Source organism: Arachis stenosperma, chromosome 9, assembly GCF_014773155.1.
Source record: "Arachis stenosperma cultivar V10309 chromosome 9, arast.V10309.gnm1.PFL2, whole genome shotgun sequence".
Taxonomy (NCBI): Eukaryota; Viridiplantae; Streptophyta; class Magnoliopsida; order Fabales; family Fabaceae; genus Arachis; species Arachis stenosperma.
Window position 1 is genome coordinate 160,807,833 of NC_080385.1, and position 18,551 is coordinate 160,826,383.

The window sequence follows — 18,551 nt, forward strand, 5'->3', positions numbered from 1 at the left end:
TGAACTGGGTTACGCTCAGGATTGCAGAATTGAGATGTTGATGTTATTTACATGGTGCACCTATTTTAGTAATAGCTAATTTAGTAGTTAATTTTTAAATATATAATATTTTTATATAAAAATTATTTATATATTAAAATTAGTTATTAATATTTTTATATAAATATATATTATTTAATTTATTTTTAATATATATTTATATTTTAATATATATTTTATATTAATAATTAATTTTAATATACATATTGAATGATTATTTTTTATACTATATTATTTCTCATATATTAATAATATATCTTGTATTCAATCTCTAACGAAGCATGCGTATCACGTGGTAGCTAAATTGATGAGGACTCAATAAGCAAAAAGTAAACCATTTTTTAGGTCATGGGAATTGATGAGGATCGGGTATTTAAGATACTGAAAATCACTCGATCAATTGAGAATCCATTGCCACTCTAACGACTTTCCTCAACTGTCTCCATTATTACAGATATACAATACCAAGCTCATCAACCGCTCCTTTCATTATTATTGAGGTCCCTGTATATATTTAGACCGCAAAAGAAAAATGATAGGCAGATAAGTTATTTTTTTAATTAAGTCTAATTATTTTTTAATTAATTTTTAGTATGTTATTAAAATTATTGGATCAATTTAATTATTAAAATAACTTAGTTATGTAGTATTATTGTTTATATATATAGGTATCATCAATTATTATACAGGTCCGTATATTAGGTAAAGAAATAACGGTGGTAGAATACAAAATAGGGTTAATAGCCAAATTTATTTATGAAAGATCACTTATTTTTTAAATTAGTTTTTAAATAATTTTTTTAATTATATTAGTCATTAAAAGATAAACATAAGTCAAATTGGTCCGTTCGTTAGTTAGATGATGACATGTCACGTTAAGTGTCATGTGACATGATGTCATGATAGATTAATGCCACGTGTCACAAGATGATTGGTTGACGTGTCAGGTTAGTGACATCTGACATGTTACGTGTCACTTGACATGTAAACAAGTTATTTATAATTAAAATAGTCCCTAAAAGTCTAGACGTAAATCATTTTTATTCCTAAAATTTTAAAAGTTAATCAAATTAGTCTTTATATAATTTTTTTATTTTTCTTTATGATATTAAATTTAAAATATTTTTTAATAGTATTAATTTTAATATTATTTTTTAGACTTTAATAAACAATTCTCTTAAGATAAAATAATTAAATAATTAAATTATTATAATGTTATTTTTTATTTGTATTTTAAAATTTTATATTTTTAAATTATAATTTTTTGTAGTGAAATTTTTTATTTAAATAAATTTATCAAATTATTGTTAATTATATATTTAAAAATTTAATATTTTAAATTTATTTGTATTTTAAAATTTTATATTTTTAAATTGTAATTTTTATAATTTATGTAAAAAATATTTTATATTATATTTTATATATATATATATATATATATATATATCGTATATTTGTCTTTTATAAAAAAATTAAAATTCATATATTCGCCGTGTGATGTCGTGTGATATTCCATATTTCGTATGCAATGTCAATGCAAGAAATAAAAGCAAATTAATTTTATTATGGAGCCACAGTTTGTGTTGAACGACATTATGGAGAGGAGAAAAACTTTACAGTATAGTGTCAATGCAAACAGAAAAGGGACCGAGCGAGTTACCCTAGTCAAATTGGACCGTGCGAGAAGTGGATTTCACGCGAACCGTTCGAGTTGTGGAAGAGTTGTCCACGCGTCGCACGCCCATGGCTCCCCAGAACAGTGCCCCCTTTAACCCCATAAGTCGTGGTCCTATCCTCACTTTCCCCTTTCTTCCCCACCTAGCGAGTTGCATGCCATCTTTTTCTTTCCTGAAACCCTGAAAGTTTGGTGCTTCTCATCTGTGGACTGTTCCAAAAATTTTGAAAATGTCAAAGAGATCACAAACCAGAAAGATTGATCATCCGAAGCTTCACATTGTAAAATATCTCAACTATTCTGATTATGTAAGTTTATTTGTTAATTTTTTTATATTTCATAGTTCTGTTTATTATTTTTGAAGTTTAGTTAAGTTTATTATTGTTAGAACTTCAACTGAGAATGATTGAGTTTATAATTGTATTGATAGAAATTTAGAAATAAATGTTTAAAAAAAAGTGTAAATGTAGTTGATTCTTGTTTAAAATGGTTTATAATATAATAGGTTATAAATAAATAAAACATATGTTTTTAAAAAATTTTGGAGTAATATTAGAAGTTATAATTAAGTAGTTATAGTTAATTGTAGAAATTTAGGAATATATGTTTAAATAATAATTAGAAATATATATGTTTAATTTGCGTTATTCTTGTGGCTGACTTTTTGGTAAATATAATGGATTAGAAATTAAAAAATAGGTTTTTAGAATTTTTTGTAATAATAGTAGAAATTATAGTTAATTAGTTAACTATTATAATTAATTTTAAAAATTTAGGAATACATATTTAAATGATACTTAGATAAGTGTGTTTAAGTATAATTAATTCTTGTTTACAATTTTGTTCCAATATAATAGATGAGTGTTAAAAATTACTTGTTGATAAATTTTTGTAATAATATTATAAATTAGAGTTAAGTAGGTAGTTGTTATAATTAATTTTAACAATTTAGGATTATATGTTTATATAATAGTCCGGAATATGTATGCTTAAATGTAATTAAGTGAGTGTTGTGGAGAATTTTTTCAATATAATAGTTTAGTAATAAAAATGATTTATTTTTAATTTTGTGTAATAATTTTAGTAATAATAATTAATTAGTTAACTGCTATAATTTCGTTCTATAATTTTTTGGATTAATTTTTTTGGAATAATGTGGACAGAAATGTGTTATTTTAGGGGAAGTTTTAGTATTATCAGTAAAATTATATGTTTTAATAAGATATGTTTACATTATGTATGATAGTTGTGTAATCACAATCGTGATTTTGCTATGCGTGTGCAGGATTTACGGATGTTGACATGTGATCACCTTGTCCCTCCGAATTGGTACAATGAGAGGGTGGAGGAGCATTTACGATCTACTGGTTTTTACCATGTCGCCCAGATTTGAGTTGTTCAATGTCAGAAAGCACTGGTAAACGCTTTAGTGGAAAGGTGGCACCCGGACACACATACCTTTTACCTTCCGGTTGGTGAATGTGTCGTGACACTGGAAGACGTGGCTATGATCTTCGGTCTTCCGACCGATGGTCTTCCAGTGACAGAGATGACTTTGAGTAGTTTTGAAGCCTTACAGACGGAGTGTCTGCACCAATTTGGGGTCGCACCGTTAAAGTCGGAGTGTTGAGAAAGCGGCATAAAACTTACGTGGCTACGAGATTTAAAAGAATGGATACAGTTGATTGATGAAAACAGTATACAAGTTACGTTAAGTGCCACATCATGTTGTTGATTGTTTTATATGCAGGTGGCACCCGTACTCCAGATGTGACAGGCAAAGGCTACAACCTCAGGATTGATCCACCGCGTCGTAGCACGAGTCGATACACTCCGTCTGTGTTCAAAAAGGCCGCGAAAAATGCAAGAACATCGTCACCTTTGGAAAGTGGACAGCGAGGAAGTAGTTGTAGTGTAGTTAGTTTTATCTTTGTATCAGTTATCTTTCGTCATGTATACCGTAATTATCTATGTATGACTGAAGTTTTCTAAATACCAACTAAGTATTGTATGTTTCAGTTGATGTTTCTGAATTTCATTAACTATTATATGTATGATGAATTTGCATGTGATGCTTTACTTGGACATAGATTACAATGATTCTATTATCATAAAGTACATTAAAGTAGGTTACAATGATTCTATTATCATAAAATACATTCCCTATGATTACAATGATTCAATTATCATAAAGTGTATTGAAACATGTTACAGTGATTCTATTATGGGAAAGTACATTGACATAAGTTACATTGTTTCAAATATCATATAAATCTCCAAATATTTTTTCAACTGACTTTTACTTAGCCAACCATGCTTTTCGATAGCTGGCGGTGTAGTTGAACTTCGACTGCACTTCTGCAATAACTGATTTTACTTTTAAAGAGGGGTCAGCCTCAACCAACGGCTTTATGGTTTCTGCAATTGTATTTGAATCAAGCTTTGAATGATCCTGGGAAATGGTTGCTCTGGTACAAGTGTGACTACCGTTGTACCTCCTAATAACCCAAAAGTACTTTCTGCTGATCATGCTAACTTTGATAAGCCAATCACACCCTGACCCGTATTGTGTACACTTCGCATAAAATGTCAACGGCTCCGACTCATACACACGGTAGTATACAGATCTTCGGAAGGTATACTCCTTCATCGCCTTAATAACAGCTTCCTTGTAACTGAATTCCATCCCCACGGCGAATTCACCATCTGCGACAAAAGGAACTTCTGCCAATACAGCAGTCATACCATAAGTATTTTAATACACGATTGTTTAATGACCAAAATTAAATATTAAATCAATACTCACAACATCAATAATGATATACAAACACATTAATACATACTGTTAACTAATACAAATTAACTAAATAAATAACAATAAATACTAATCTTTCAAATAACTTCATAAATACTATAATAAACACTCATTAGTAAATCCTAATTAACTAAATAACTAAATAAATACAAATTAACTAACTAAGTAAAAATAAATAGTAATCACCTAAACAACTAAAATTAAATACTATAACAAATGCTCATTAATAAACCTTAATTAGCTAAATAACTAAATAAACACAAATTAACTAAATAACTAAAAATAAATATTAATCGCCTAAATAGCTTAATAAATACTATAATAATTACTCATTAATAAATAAACCATAATTAACTAAGCAACTAAATAAATACAAATTAACTAAATAACTAAAAATAAATACCAATCGCCTAAATAACTTCATAAACACTATAATAATTACTCATTAATAAATAAATCCTAATTAACTAAGCAACTAAATAAATACAAATTAACTAAATAACTAAAAATAAATACCAATCACCTAAATAACTTCATAAATACTATAATAATTACTCATTAATAAATAAACCCTAATTAACTAAGCAATTAAATAAATACAAATTAACTAAATAACTAAAAATAAATACCAATCACCTAAATAACTTCATAAATACTCTAATAAATACTTATTAATAAATATTAATTCACTAAATAAATACTGCACCCTAAATACTAATTAACTCAATTTATTTTTATCTTAAACTTGCCTAAATAAACTATTTTACAAATGCTAAACGAGTACCTGCACTCATATAGTCCGGAAACTCCGGAGCATGCATGGCTTCCAAATTCAAAACTCGCATGAAAGATGGCTCCTCAAATGGCACTTCGTTCGCGAGTGCATTTGCAATGTCTGTCACATTCGGAGCCACACTGTCGTTACCTTGATCTTCATCTCCGTCTGGACCAACGACTTCGTAATTGCTTTCGAACTCTTCCTCACTGTCACTATTGTAGTCTTCCCGTAAAATATTTTGGTCGTCTCAGATTGTTCGAATTCAATGTATAACTCGATGAACGAGATTTGAGCACGACTTTCAATATACATTGAAAACATCTCCTGCATGCTCGCTTCGTCCGTTATATATTGCGTCTGAAATTGAACGAATCCACCAAATACTGGTACAGGATATCTGTATAAAATATATGATATTTTTCTTGACATCTCCGAATCAATCTTCTCACAAATCACACTTTTAAGCTCTTCAAATGAAATTGTGAACGGAATAACAACATCCAACGGATCTTCACAAACGAATTTTACTCCTTCAGGCGTCTGCAATAAAATCTGACCAAAATAATACACTTTCAAAAGAATTCTATCATCCATTCTTCTCACTCAATTAAATAAACACAAATACTTCACTATCAATTTTTTCCTATCCAAGCCAACCAGCTCCACACCAAACCAAGAGGAAGAAGAAGAGAAGTCGAAGAAGATGAAGATTGTTAGATCTGGTCGACGGATTAAGATCTACTACACCTTCGCAAGTGTATATATACACACACAAATCGGACCAAGCGACTTCTGTAACCTAATTCAAATAAACTATATAATAATGAAAACGGACCATCCGATTTTTTTTAGTGAAAATAAAAAAATTTCCTCCTCCACAACTCAGACCCAGCGAGTTGCTCAACCTAAATCCAAAAATTCATTATCAAAGAAAACGAACCATGCGATTTCCTTAAAGTAATATAAAAAAATTTTGTTCATGTACAAGTCACATGGTCCGATATCCTTTATGTTATTTTCATATCTTCTCGATCTCCATGCAAAACGGATCATCCTATTTGCTCAAAGAAATCTAAAAAAAAAATCATATGATCCAATTTCTTATCACTAATTCTGAACAAAAAAGCTGTCCCACATATTGGTCTAACTCTTCCTCATCCCATAATCTGACACAACACACCCAGCTCTTCCATAACAAAAAAAATAAGCCAGAAATAAACAATCAGTGAATTATAAATGGGTAGTGCTAGGGAGCCAATAGCCTAAACGTACAATGTGTACAATGGGCTAAATCTTTGATCCATGAATAAAATGAATATCATCGATACTATCCAGAATAATCATCCAAATACCAAGGATAATAAACATCTCATGTCATAAAATCACTCATCCCAAAAACTTAAGTTAATTTTGGAGTTCACCAAAAATCGAACTCTTGACCTTTCGGATCTATAACTCTAATACCATGTCATGAACCCACTCATCCCAAAAGCGTAACCTGACAGAACAATGTAACACTAATAATCATATCTCTAATACTTCCTAAACCTTCATTATTCATATTGTACGCTTAGATTATTGGTTCCTATACTTTCTCATTATAAATTAAAGCAAGGGAATCATCAGCATAAAAAAAGGGAAAAGGGGGAAAGAGTTATCAAAATGGCCAATTTATTACCAAGACAAATCATGGTTTTATTTTATATTTAAAAAATGAGCTGTACATACTTAACACTTCATGTTTACTCATCAAGTTGCTGTGTCGCTCAAAGGTCTAATTGAGCGTCATTTTTAGCCATGTCACTAATAACGATAATGCACAGCATAGTTTCTCCACACACATGAATTTGAAGACTAAAAAAGGTTATTATGTTATATAAATTCATACACCTACAAGAATATATAGTAGTATGTACTTCAACAATTTATAAATAAATTACCATTTAAAAATATAAAATTTTAAAATATACATAATATAAAATATTTTTTACATAAATTATAAAAATGACAATTTAAAAATATAAAATTTTAAAATAAAATGAAATTTAAAATATTAAATTTTTAAATATATAATTAAAATAATTTGATAAATTCATTTAAATAAAAAATTTTCATTATAAAAAAATTATAACTTAAAAATATAAAATTTTAAAATACAAATAACAAAATAATATTATAATAATTTAATTATTTTTATTATTTTATCTAAAGAGAATTTTGTTTATTAAAATCTAAAAAATAATATTAAAATTAATACTATTAAAAAATATTTTAAATTTAATATCATAAAGAAAAAATAAAAAAAATTATATAAAGGCTAATTAGATTAACTTTTAAAATTTTAGAGATAAAAATGATTTACGTCTGGACTTTTAGGGACTATTTTGATTATAAATAACTTGTTTAAATGTCAAGTGACACGTGGTATTAACATATCACGTCATCATGCCACTAACTAACGGAAGGACCAATTTGACTTACGTTTTATCTTTCAAGGACTAATATGACTACAATGCAAAAATCATTTGAGGACTAATTTAAAAAATGAGTGATATTTGAGAGACAAATTTAACTATTAATCCGTACAAAATATTAATGGATGTATATGTAGTACATTATTATAAAGGGCCCGTAGCAGATTAGGTAAAGAAATAATGGTGTGGTAGAATACAAAATGATACATTTCTATTTGTATATATAAACATTGGTTAGATTCCACGATTGAGTGAGGCTGTAATATAAAACATCTTAGAACACCACAGGTAAAAATTAAGGATAATAATGGAGAATTCCGTGGGGGAGAGTAGCACCACCGCGGCCGTGACTTCCATATATCATGGCTTGCCATTGCTAACAACAAGGCTTGTCAGTAGTAACAACACCAACAATAATAATAATAATACACAAAACAAAATGAGTCTTGTTATCAATGGCGACAGCCACACACAAGCTCATTTGGGTCAAGTAATTACCCACTACTTGGCCTCATTGCAACCCCACAAGCAACGCTTTCTTGGTATGTATCATAATTAATACTACAAGGCTACCAGAATTCATTGTTTTTTACTTTATCTATGTATCAGGGTACCCGACGAATGAGGAATTCAACTACGAGGCTCTGGCTCCATTGCTTCATCTTCATCTTAACAATGCAGGGGATCCGTTTCATGGGAGCAGCTTCACTCTGAATTCAACAAGTTTCGAAGTGAGTGTGCTTGATTGGTTCGCTCATTTGTGGGACATTCAAAAGAGTGAATACTGGGGATATGTCACCACTGGTGGTACTGAAGGCAATCTCCACGGCCTCTTACTTGGGTCTCTCTCCATCCTTCTCTCTTTATTTATTATTACTACTTAATTAACACACTAAACATTATTATTATTCATTATTATAGGAGAGAACAATTTCCGGATGGGATTCTTTATGCCTCCCAAGATTCCCATTATTCTGTATTTAAGATAGCAAGAATGTACAGAATGCAATGTATCAAAGTTGCAAGTTTGATTTCCGGTGAGATTGATTGCCGTGATCTCAAGGCTTTGCTACTTGCTAACAAACACAAACCCGCCATTATCAATCTTAATATAGGTATTCTTTCTTTATTTTCCTCTTCTTTTCTACACTACTCACTAAATATCCATAATTAATTAATATATATAAATTATTGCAGGGACAACAATGAAAGGAGCTGTTGATGACATTGATCTTGTAATAAAAACACTTCATGAAACTGGTTTTAGTCGTGATCGATTCTATATTCACTGTGATGGAGCTCTGTTTGGAATCATGCTTCCTTTTCTCAAAGAAGCAGTGAGTAAATAAAAAGTTTTCCTTGATTTGATTACTATATATATTATTTTGAAAGAAAATAACGATGGTAGTGGATGGTGCAGGCATCAAAGATAAGTTTCAAGAAAGCAATTGGAAGCATAACGATATCTGGGCACAAGTTCTTAGGATGCCCAATTCCATGTGGAGTTGTAATAACACGTTTGGAACACATGAAGGCGCTATCAAGAGACGTGGTTGAAGTGATTGCATCAAGGGATGCCACAGTCACAGGAAGCCGTAGCGGGCATGCTCCGATCTTCCTTTGGTACAGTCTGCAGAAGAAGGGTATAATTGGAATTGAGAAGGAAGTTGAAAGGTGCATAATGAATGCACGTTACTTGAGGGACCAACTTGGCAGTGCTGGAATTGGTGCAATGCTGAACGAGTTGAGTTGTACGGTTGTGTTTGAGAGGCCTCTGGATGATGAATTTGTGAGTAGGTGGAGTTTGGCTTGCAATGGAAACATCGCGCATGTTGTTGTCATGCAACATGTTACTCTTTCAATGTTGGATTCTTTTGTGTCTGAGTTTCTGCAAAACAGAGTCATTTGGTTCCGTGATGGACTTAGAAAGCCTCTCTGCATTGCAAACGATGTTGGTGCTATCCATTGTACATGTCCATTGCACATTTCAATTAAATTATTGGACATATAGTATAAATTGAAGAGCCAAATTTAAATATCGAAGTGGATTATTTTATAAAATTGATATATATGCTGGTAGTAGTTCTTCTTTTACTATCTTTTGAAACCTCAATTTGAAAGAGGGAGGGGGGGGGGGGTATAGAAATAGGTTTCATGTGATTTTGTATGTGATGTTTAGTATAAATTGTGGTAGAGACTTACATGTAAAATTAATAATTAAAGATGGGTAGAAAAGAATTGTTAAATAGTTTGACATGTTTTACTAAATTATCATATAAGAATTCTTAATTATCAATTTCACATGAAATTAATTGTACCTATGTTTTTACTTTAAATACCATTAGATGATAAATTAATCAAGTACATTTAATAATTTAACCATTTTTAACTATTAACTTCACATGAAGATAATTGTATATAAGTTTTTACTGTATAATATTTGTCATATAATATTGACAGTAAATAAAAAATATGAATAATGCTAGATAATTAACTAAGTTAATTTTTTTAATTATTTAACTTATCTTAAATAATTCTGCCTATGTTACATATGCGTTATATAATCGGTCCCAAATCCAGATAAAGGAGGAGGGTTGTTTTAAGCTTTCGACAACCAACATAAAAACTTAGCTGAATCTTTATGACATGGATCAAAGACGTTATTGCGCTAAAGCCAGGTCGTTACCCAGAAGCCACGAGCTGTATGGCTCGCGTACAGTGTCAAATGAGCCAAAGCCCGCTGTATTGGTATCCAGGTGTAGTGTTAAATGAGTAAGTGTTTCCGTATTTTCGTGAACGAACAAGGGTAAATAAACTAGTTCACAAAGAAAAAGGTAATAGTAAAGGTCGGAGTGACAGAATATTGAGATTCGGGACATGGAACATATGCACTCTAATAGAAAAATCCATGGAGGTGGTGGATACCATGACAAGGAGAAATATTAACATCATGTGCCTACAAGAAACAAAATAGGTCGGCGCGACAGTTAGGGAGTTGGATACCTCCAAGTTCAAACTTTGGTATATAGGAAAGGTGAAGAATAGGAATGTGGTAGGTATTTTCGTGGATAAGCAGTGAAAGAATGACATAGTGAATGTCAAGAGGGTGGGTGATCGAATCATCTCTATCAAACTTGAAGTGGAAAGAGGTAATTTTTCATGTGATTAACGTCTATGCATCACAAGTGAGTTCGGACGAACAGCACAAGATAAGTTTTTGGGACGATCTAGAGAATTTGGTCCAAGACATACCTTCGGGAGATAAGATTTTTTTAGAAGGATATTTAAATGACCAAGAGAAGTGACTGGGTGTGAAAGTATTCACGGACGCCATGGTTTCGAGGTAGTCAATACCGAGGATAAAACTATTTTGGACTTTTCTTTAACCTTTGACCTTCTCATTGCAAATACATGTTTTAAAAACAGAGACGAACATCTTATAACCTATAGGAGCGGCATGACAAGCTCTCAAATCGACTTCTTCTTGTTGAGGAAGTCGATCGAAAATTTTGCATTAATTGTAAAATTATTCCGGGAGAGAGTTTAATAACACAATATACGATGTTTGTCATGGATGATGAGTTTGGAAAACTCCAAATTAATATTTGTGATGACTAAACATTATTAAAATTAATAAATTGCAAAATTATTAATCTGAATTTTTCATTTAACATATATTGACTAAATAATTTTGCTGCAGGTTTCATTTGGGCCAGAATGAATATTATTGATGCAGGCCCAAGTAAATGCCTTCTTGTGTGATAAAAGCCTGATCCATAATTACCAGGAAAGCAAATGCTTTTATTGGGCCAAAGTTCAATAAGCCAAATGTGTTATGCATGCTGAGATCCGAAAATATTGTTTGGGCCAATTTAAATCCTAATATTACCAAGCCCAAACATTTCTTTGATGAAAGCTTCCAAGTCTAGCCCGAAATCAAGTTTGAATGGAAGCATAAAGGCTTCTTGCTCTCCAACGGATTCCATTGCTTGCTAAGAATGGATTTCAAAATTAATATGCTAGTCTTGGAACTATGAGAGAGAAATTGATTTTGATGTGATGGGAATCATTATGATTACACGTTAATCCACCAGGGAGTAAAAGCAACTCTTCTAACTTGCAACATATCACTTTAGTGCTTTTACTTTAACTTCATAATCTCTCTCATCTCTTTCTTCTTCTCTCTTCGGTTAATACACAGGAAACAATGGCCTCCATGGAAGCAAATGAAAGCTACCGAAGCAAGGGAAGGACAAGCTACAAGTCCATCACTATGATGGCAAGAAAACAAAAAGTATGTAGTGGCTGAGATAATCACCAAATATGGATAGATTTGGTGAGTTAGTCTCGGATCCTCCATACCCAAAAAGAAAAGAAGATTCGGCCAGCAGAAGGATCTTGGAGGCGTGACTTGTCTTCGTTTCTGATCAACCACCACAGGGAGTAGCTAGAGTGGCGAAGTGATGGTTGAAGGCAGAGATTGAAGCAGATGAAGTCATCATCATCATGAAGCATCAAGGGCCAGAAATCCATCTTGGAGAGGAAGCCAAGGATGGAGCGCCCGGATTGATGAAGAAGGATGAACAAGGAAGGACTAGAGGTATTTGCATGTGTTACCTCTTCTCTCTGTATGGCCGAACCGGTTTTTGTTGAAGGAAAAGAAGCTGAGCTCGGGTTTGTGGTTCAACCGTGAAGGCTTCACTTCTCTATAAAAGAGGTGAACAGTCATGGTTTGAAGGAAAAAGAGTAAGATTTGAGAGTGCAAGGCACAGAGTTCTCAGAGCTTCCTAAGCTAGTAGTTCTCTTCTCCTTCAATGTTTTCTGTTTAGTATTTTTCTGTTTAATTTTGTCATGTCTTGAGTCTCATGGAAAAAGGCAAACAGTGAGGTTTGTAGAAAAAGCCATAGAGCGGAAAAAGGCAGAGAGTGCAAAATTAAAAGAAAAAGCCATAGATGTCTTAGAGTTCCTTTGTACATCTTTGTTGTGTTTCATGATTCTGTGGGAATCCCCTTGTAAGTTGGGTTAGCACTTTACAAGTTGTAATCTGTATGATTATAGTGAAATTCCATCATTGTTGTGATGGAGACTGGATGTAGGCTGCACTGCACTTAGCAGCTGAACCAGGATATATCTGGGCGTTATCCTCTCTCTCTCTCTCCTACTTCAATTCTATTTTCATTGTTCAAGATGCAACATCAAAAATGTCTCATGCCAAGTAACGAGACAAAATGAAAATGTCTCGTGACTAGGGACGAGATAAAACAGAAAAGTCTCATCTAAAGTCCAGCAAGTGACAGCAAAAAGGGGGCTAAGATTCAACCCCCCCTTCTCTTAGCCACTGAAACCATCAATTGATTTTCGCATTGAGAAAAATTTAAGGAAAAGACATCATACGAAGAACCTAAGAATGAGGTGGTGGTGAATGAAAGGCAAGGAACAAAGAAGCTTCCTAAGATGGGTAGGAGAAGAGGCGAAGTGGGAAGGGGATGGAAGCGCGGAGGAGATGTAGAGGGAGATGACAGAAGTTATTAGAAAAATAGCAAAAGAAAGTTTTGATGAATCTAGAGGGATAGAACCAAGAGATAAGGAGTCCTGGTGGTGTAATGCAAGTGTACAAGAAACGATAAAGACAAAAAGGGAGTGCTTTAAAGAGTGGTCTTTGTGCCACAATGCAGATAATTGAAAAAAAATATAAGGCGGCTAAGAAAGAGAAAAAATGGTTGTAAGTGAAGTAAGAACAAGAGCATATGAGGGTTTCTACCAATTTTTAAGCACGAATGAAGGAGAAAAAGGTATATATAGAATCGCAAAGATCCGTGAAAAAAGAATGAAAAACTTAGATCAGGTTGCATAAAGGATAAAGATGGAGAGGTTTTGCCTTAAGATGAGACTATCAATGAAAGGTGGAAGAGCTACTTCTACGAATTATTTAATGAAGGATAGAAGACTCTTTTGAGCCTTGGTCAATTATGAACGAGGGAAGAAGATCAAAACTTTGACTATTATCGAATGATTCGAGACTTCAAGGTAAAAAAGGCTCTAAAGTGGATGAAAAATGGTAGGATAGTAGGACTCGATAATATTCCAATTGAAGTTTGGAAGGGTCTTGGAGATAAATGCATCAGTTAGTTAACAAAATTATTTAATGAGATGTTAAGGTCAAAGAAGATGCCAGATGAGTGGAGAAAGAGCACATTGGTACCTATCTACAAGAATAAAGGGAATATATAGAGTTGTAGAAATTATAGAGGGATCATGAGCCATACCATAAAATTATGGGAAAGAGTGATAGAATGAAGGCTGAGATAAGAGACACAAGTAACAGAGAACCAATTTGATTTTATTTCAGACAGATCCACCACCAAAGCTACATATTTGTTAAAAAGGATGGTGAAGAAGTATCATAGTAATAAAAGAGATCTACATATGATGTTTATTGATTTGAAAAAAGCGTATGATATAATACCAATGGAGGTCTTTTGGAAGGTTTTGGAAAGGAAGAGTAAGGATCACATATATTCGTGCAATTAAAGACATGTATGATAGGATTACAACTTTTGTAAAGACTGGTGTGACAGAGAAATTTTCTATTTGTATAGGATTACACCAGGATTCATCCCTAAATCCATACATTTTCACATTAGTTTTGGAAGTACTCATAAAATATATCCAAGAGCCTGTGCTATGGTGCATGCTTTTTGTCGATGATATCATTCTTATGAAAAAGTTAAGGGAATACCTAAATAAGAAGTTAGATTTATAGAGAAAAGATCTAGAAGTGTATGGTCTACGCATAAGTCGTAGCAAAATAGAATATATGAAATGTAAGTTCAAACTTATTGATCAAACTTCAATTGAAATTAAATATGTTCAATCTATTGCTGAATGAATCTTTTCAATTGAAAAGTCTAATTGATCAAACTTTAAAGTAAAGATTTCTACTACTTATAGCAAGCAAGAGCATTGAACAGGATTCAATGCCTCTCCATTTCTTCTGCCTTTGTCACCTACTGTTAACAATTATTATTACTTTTATTTTGGTGAAAATTTCTATTATTTTGGTTTATTATTTTAAATATTGATTATTGTGAATCTTTGTTTTATCTTCTTCTTCTATGTTTATACATGCTTAATCTTTGAGCATCATGTCTTTATTTTAATTTATTATGTCCAATGATATTTAACACAAAATATATTGAGACAGTAGTTGTCTATAATTAAAAATTTCAGACTCTTATTGGGAGGTTTTGATGCACACCATTAGGTTAGTAGCTGTCTGTGAGCATTAAAATTTTTTAAGGCACAAGATCTGAAGGAACTCAACATTTTTACCCACTTATACTTGGAACTTTATGTGACAAAGTTTATTTGGTTTTGATAAGACGATGTGACTTAAATAGTGCTTTAGTTATTTTAGTGGCTTAAATTTATTTTACTCTATTTTATTCTTAATTATTTAAAATGTTTTATTAAATTTTTTTGGTTGAATTTCTTTTAATTGAATGGTTGAATTTTTGTTATGCTGGTATTTTTTGTTCAAATTGGATTGTTGAACTTTTATTGTTGAATTTGGATGGTTGTAATTGGCATTGAACACAATTCAATAATTTTTGTTAAATTGTTGAATTTTTGCTGTGATATTGAACTGATTTGTTGAATATTTATTGTTTTTATTTTTTCTGAACAGAAATAGCATCGAGCCAAGCTAATGTAAGTGAGAATCCGACTAACATTTCAACTTCTCAGTCAGAAAGTACAACTAGAATTGCTAGTAAAAGAAAAGTTGCTAAGAATATTCTTGGAAGTAGAACTGATGTAGGATGGGAGCATGGAATATCTATTGGAGAAGATGGAAAGAAGATAATGTAAATACTGTCATAAAATTTTTTCAGGAGGAGTTTATAGATTGAAACAGCACTTAGCAGGAACTTAAAAAGATGTTGGAACTTGTATAACTGTTAGTGATGACGTTAAAAAATAAATATAGAATGTTGTACGTGAGTTGCAAATAAATTCGATGAAAAAAACAAGCATGGGTGAGGCAAGGTGACACTACCAGTGAAAAAGAAAAAGAATTAGATGGCAACATATTCAAGAAAATACGCATTAGTACTCAAACAACAATCAACAATATATTTAAGAAGAATTTGAGAGAGAATGTATGTTTAGAGATTGTTGCTTTTTTCTACAATAATGATATCCTCTTTAATGTATCAAAGAGCGAGGAATGCAATAGAATGTTTGAGAAAGCTATAAGATATGGGCAATGATTCTAGTCACCATCCTACCATGAATTAAGGGTGTCTTTTTTAAAGAAACATATGGAGCTTGTTCAATAATTACTAGAAAAATATAGAATATATTGAAAGTAGGTTGGCTGCACAATAATGACTGATGGTTGGACAAATAAGAGAAGACGGACTATCCTAAATTTTTTGGTTAATAGTCCTAAAGGAATTTTTTTTAATCTATTAATACCTCTCATATTACTAAGATAGCTGACAAAATCTTTAAAATGATAAATGATGCGGTTGAAGAGGGTGGTGAAGAAAATATCATCTAAGTTATCACCAACAATGCGGCAAACTATAAAGCTGCAGGAGAAATGCTAATGAAAAAGAGAAAAAAACTGTTTTGGATGCCTTGCGCAGCACATTGTATTGATTTAATGTTAAATGAAAAAAAAATAACACTTCCCAAGGACACAATTTATAAAAGTAGAAAGATTACTACTTACATATATGCTTGTACTACTTCACATCCACACTAAGGAGAAAGATTTGGTGAGGCCGAGTATGACCCATTTTGTAACTTCTTACCTTACTTTAGGATGCCTCAATGGCAACAAAGGTTCTTTAATAGGAATATTTTTTTCTGATCAATGGACTTCTAGTAAATTTGCAAAGACAAAAAATAGAAAGATAATTGCAAGTGTGGTGTTGAATAAGATGTTTTAGAAAGAAGTGGTAATTTGCTTGAGAGCTGCTTACTCTCTTCTTCTTGTGCTTAGTATGGTGGATTCAGAAGAAAAACTGACAAAAGAGTTTATTATGAAGAAATCAAACGTGCAAAGAAAAAAATACAAAATGCATTTCAAAGAGTTGAAACAAGGTAAATTGCCTAACTATTTTTTTATTAATGCATGAAAATATTTTTATTTTGTAACTAATTTATTAATTTTTCTATATTTTAGTTATATACCTATTTAAAATATTATTGATGTAAAATGGGACAACTAATTTCATAGGTCATTACATGCTGCAGGTTATTATTTGAATTCTCGAATTCATTATTACTCTGATTTTAAAATTGCTTATGAGCTTAAGAAGCCGTTTTATGCTTGTATAAAAAGGATGACAAAAACTACAGATTTAATCACTAAAATGGATGTTCAACTTGAAAATTTTAAAACTCGAAAAAGGTTTTTCGATAGTAAAATAGCTTAGAATGTAATTTTTACTGAAATTCCAGCTCATTGGTGGGATTCTTATGAAAATTAGCATCTGGATGTGAACGCAATTGAGCGCTTTTGAGATGATTAGTAATTAAATATAATTTGCATTTTACTTCTATAAATTTGGTTGTTAATTTTTCAATTCTATCTTATCGTTTGACTAATATTTTTTATATACTTTTGAAAGGTTCACACAAAAAGGAGAAACTGTTTGAAGGCTAAAATCATGAATAATATTGTGTTTGTGATGCCAAACTCAAGATTCGCAAAGAAAAAACAAGAGTAAAAGACATATCGGTCCCTGACCTTTTTAAAATTGGACATTTTCGTCCCTTAAGATTTGAAAATACTTTTAAACTCCTCACCTTGTAAAATCTGGGACAGTTGAACCCCTCCGTTGATTTGGGTTGAAAAACGTCATCGGAGAAGGCTGATGTGGCTGGGAGGAGTGTGACCTGTCCGTTTAGGTTGCTGAGCTGGAGGGGATACTAAAAGTTGAAGGACAGATCGATCCCTCACCCACAAAACGACGTCGTCCCCTTCCCTGAGCCCTATTTGATCGAAAACCTTGGAGGAAGACATGGGTGTTGATGCTGCGATCGTCCATGATGAGTGAAGGGAGCTCTTCATGCACAAGACCTGGAGGGGGATCTTCATGGGCTGTGCCAGGAGGATGTGAGCGAGTTGCGATTGCGCCCAAGTGTTACTGTGGCGTCTACGCCATTATGTACAAGTCAAGAACGACTAGTAACCCTAATAGAGTGTTTCTTGGGTGTCCACTGTTCAAGGTAAGTGAGCGATTTTTACAGTAGTTGGCTTATAGTGTGCTGGGTGTTAATGGGTGATTCACTGAAATTTTGTTCCAGGCTAAAGAACCGTATTGCCGGTACTTTATGTGGCTGGATGAACATTTGAAAAAAATTAGGGCCATCGAGTTTGAAGCCTTGGGTGCGGTGGATGAAGCTGATAGAGTAGCCATTGAAGAACAGCTGCTTCGAAATAAGGATATTGAGAAAAAAGTAGAAGAGTTGGAGAGGAAGCTGTTGTCTATTGAAAGCCAAAAAAAATTGAGTTTGTGGCATATAATTGTGATTGGTGTAGTAGTTGTTGTTGTTGCTGTATGTATGTTTAGGGTGTAAACATGATTGATGTTCATGGAGTTGGTTGTAATGGTTGATGTAAAAATGGTTGATGTACATGGAATTGATGCAAAAATGATTGATGTACATGGAATTTGTTGTGGTTGCTGTATGTATGTTTTTTTTTTGGAATTCTTTGTTGCTGTATGCATATAATTTAGAACATTAAGACATTAT

At 32.0% G+C, this 18,551-nt stretch overlaps 1 protein-coding gene across 1 annotated transcript; it reads left to right on the plus strand.

Moving 5' to 3' along the window:
• Window positions 1–8,057: 8,057 nt before the first annotated feature.
• Window positions 8,058–9,837, plus strand: LOC130951347 (serine decarboxylase-like). Its single transcript, XM_057879999.1, has 5 exons — window positions 8,058–8,323; window positions 8,391–8,622; window positions 8,703–8,896; window positions 8,979–9,118; window positions 9,202–9,837. Exons 1-5 carry the CDS (start codon window positions 8,089–8,091, stop codon window positions 9,790–9,792), a joined length of 1,392 nt encoding a protein of 463 aa, XP_057735982.1. The 5' UTR covers window positions 8,058–8,088; the 3' UTR covers window positions 9,793–9,837.
• Window positions 9,838–18,551: the final 8,714 nt, after the last annotated feature.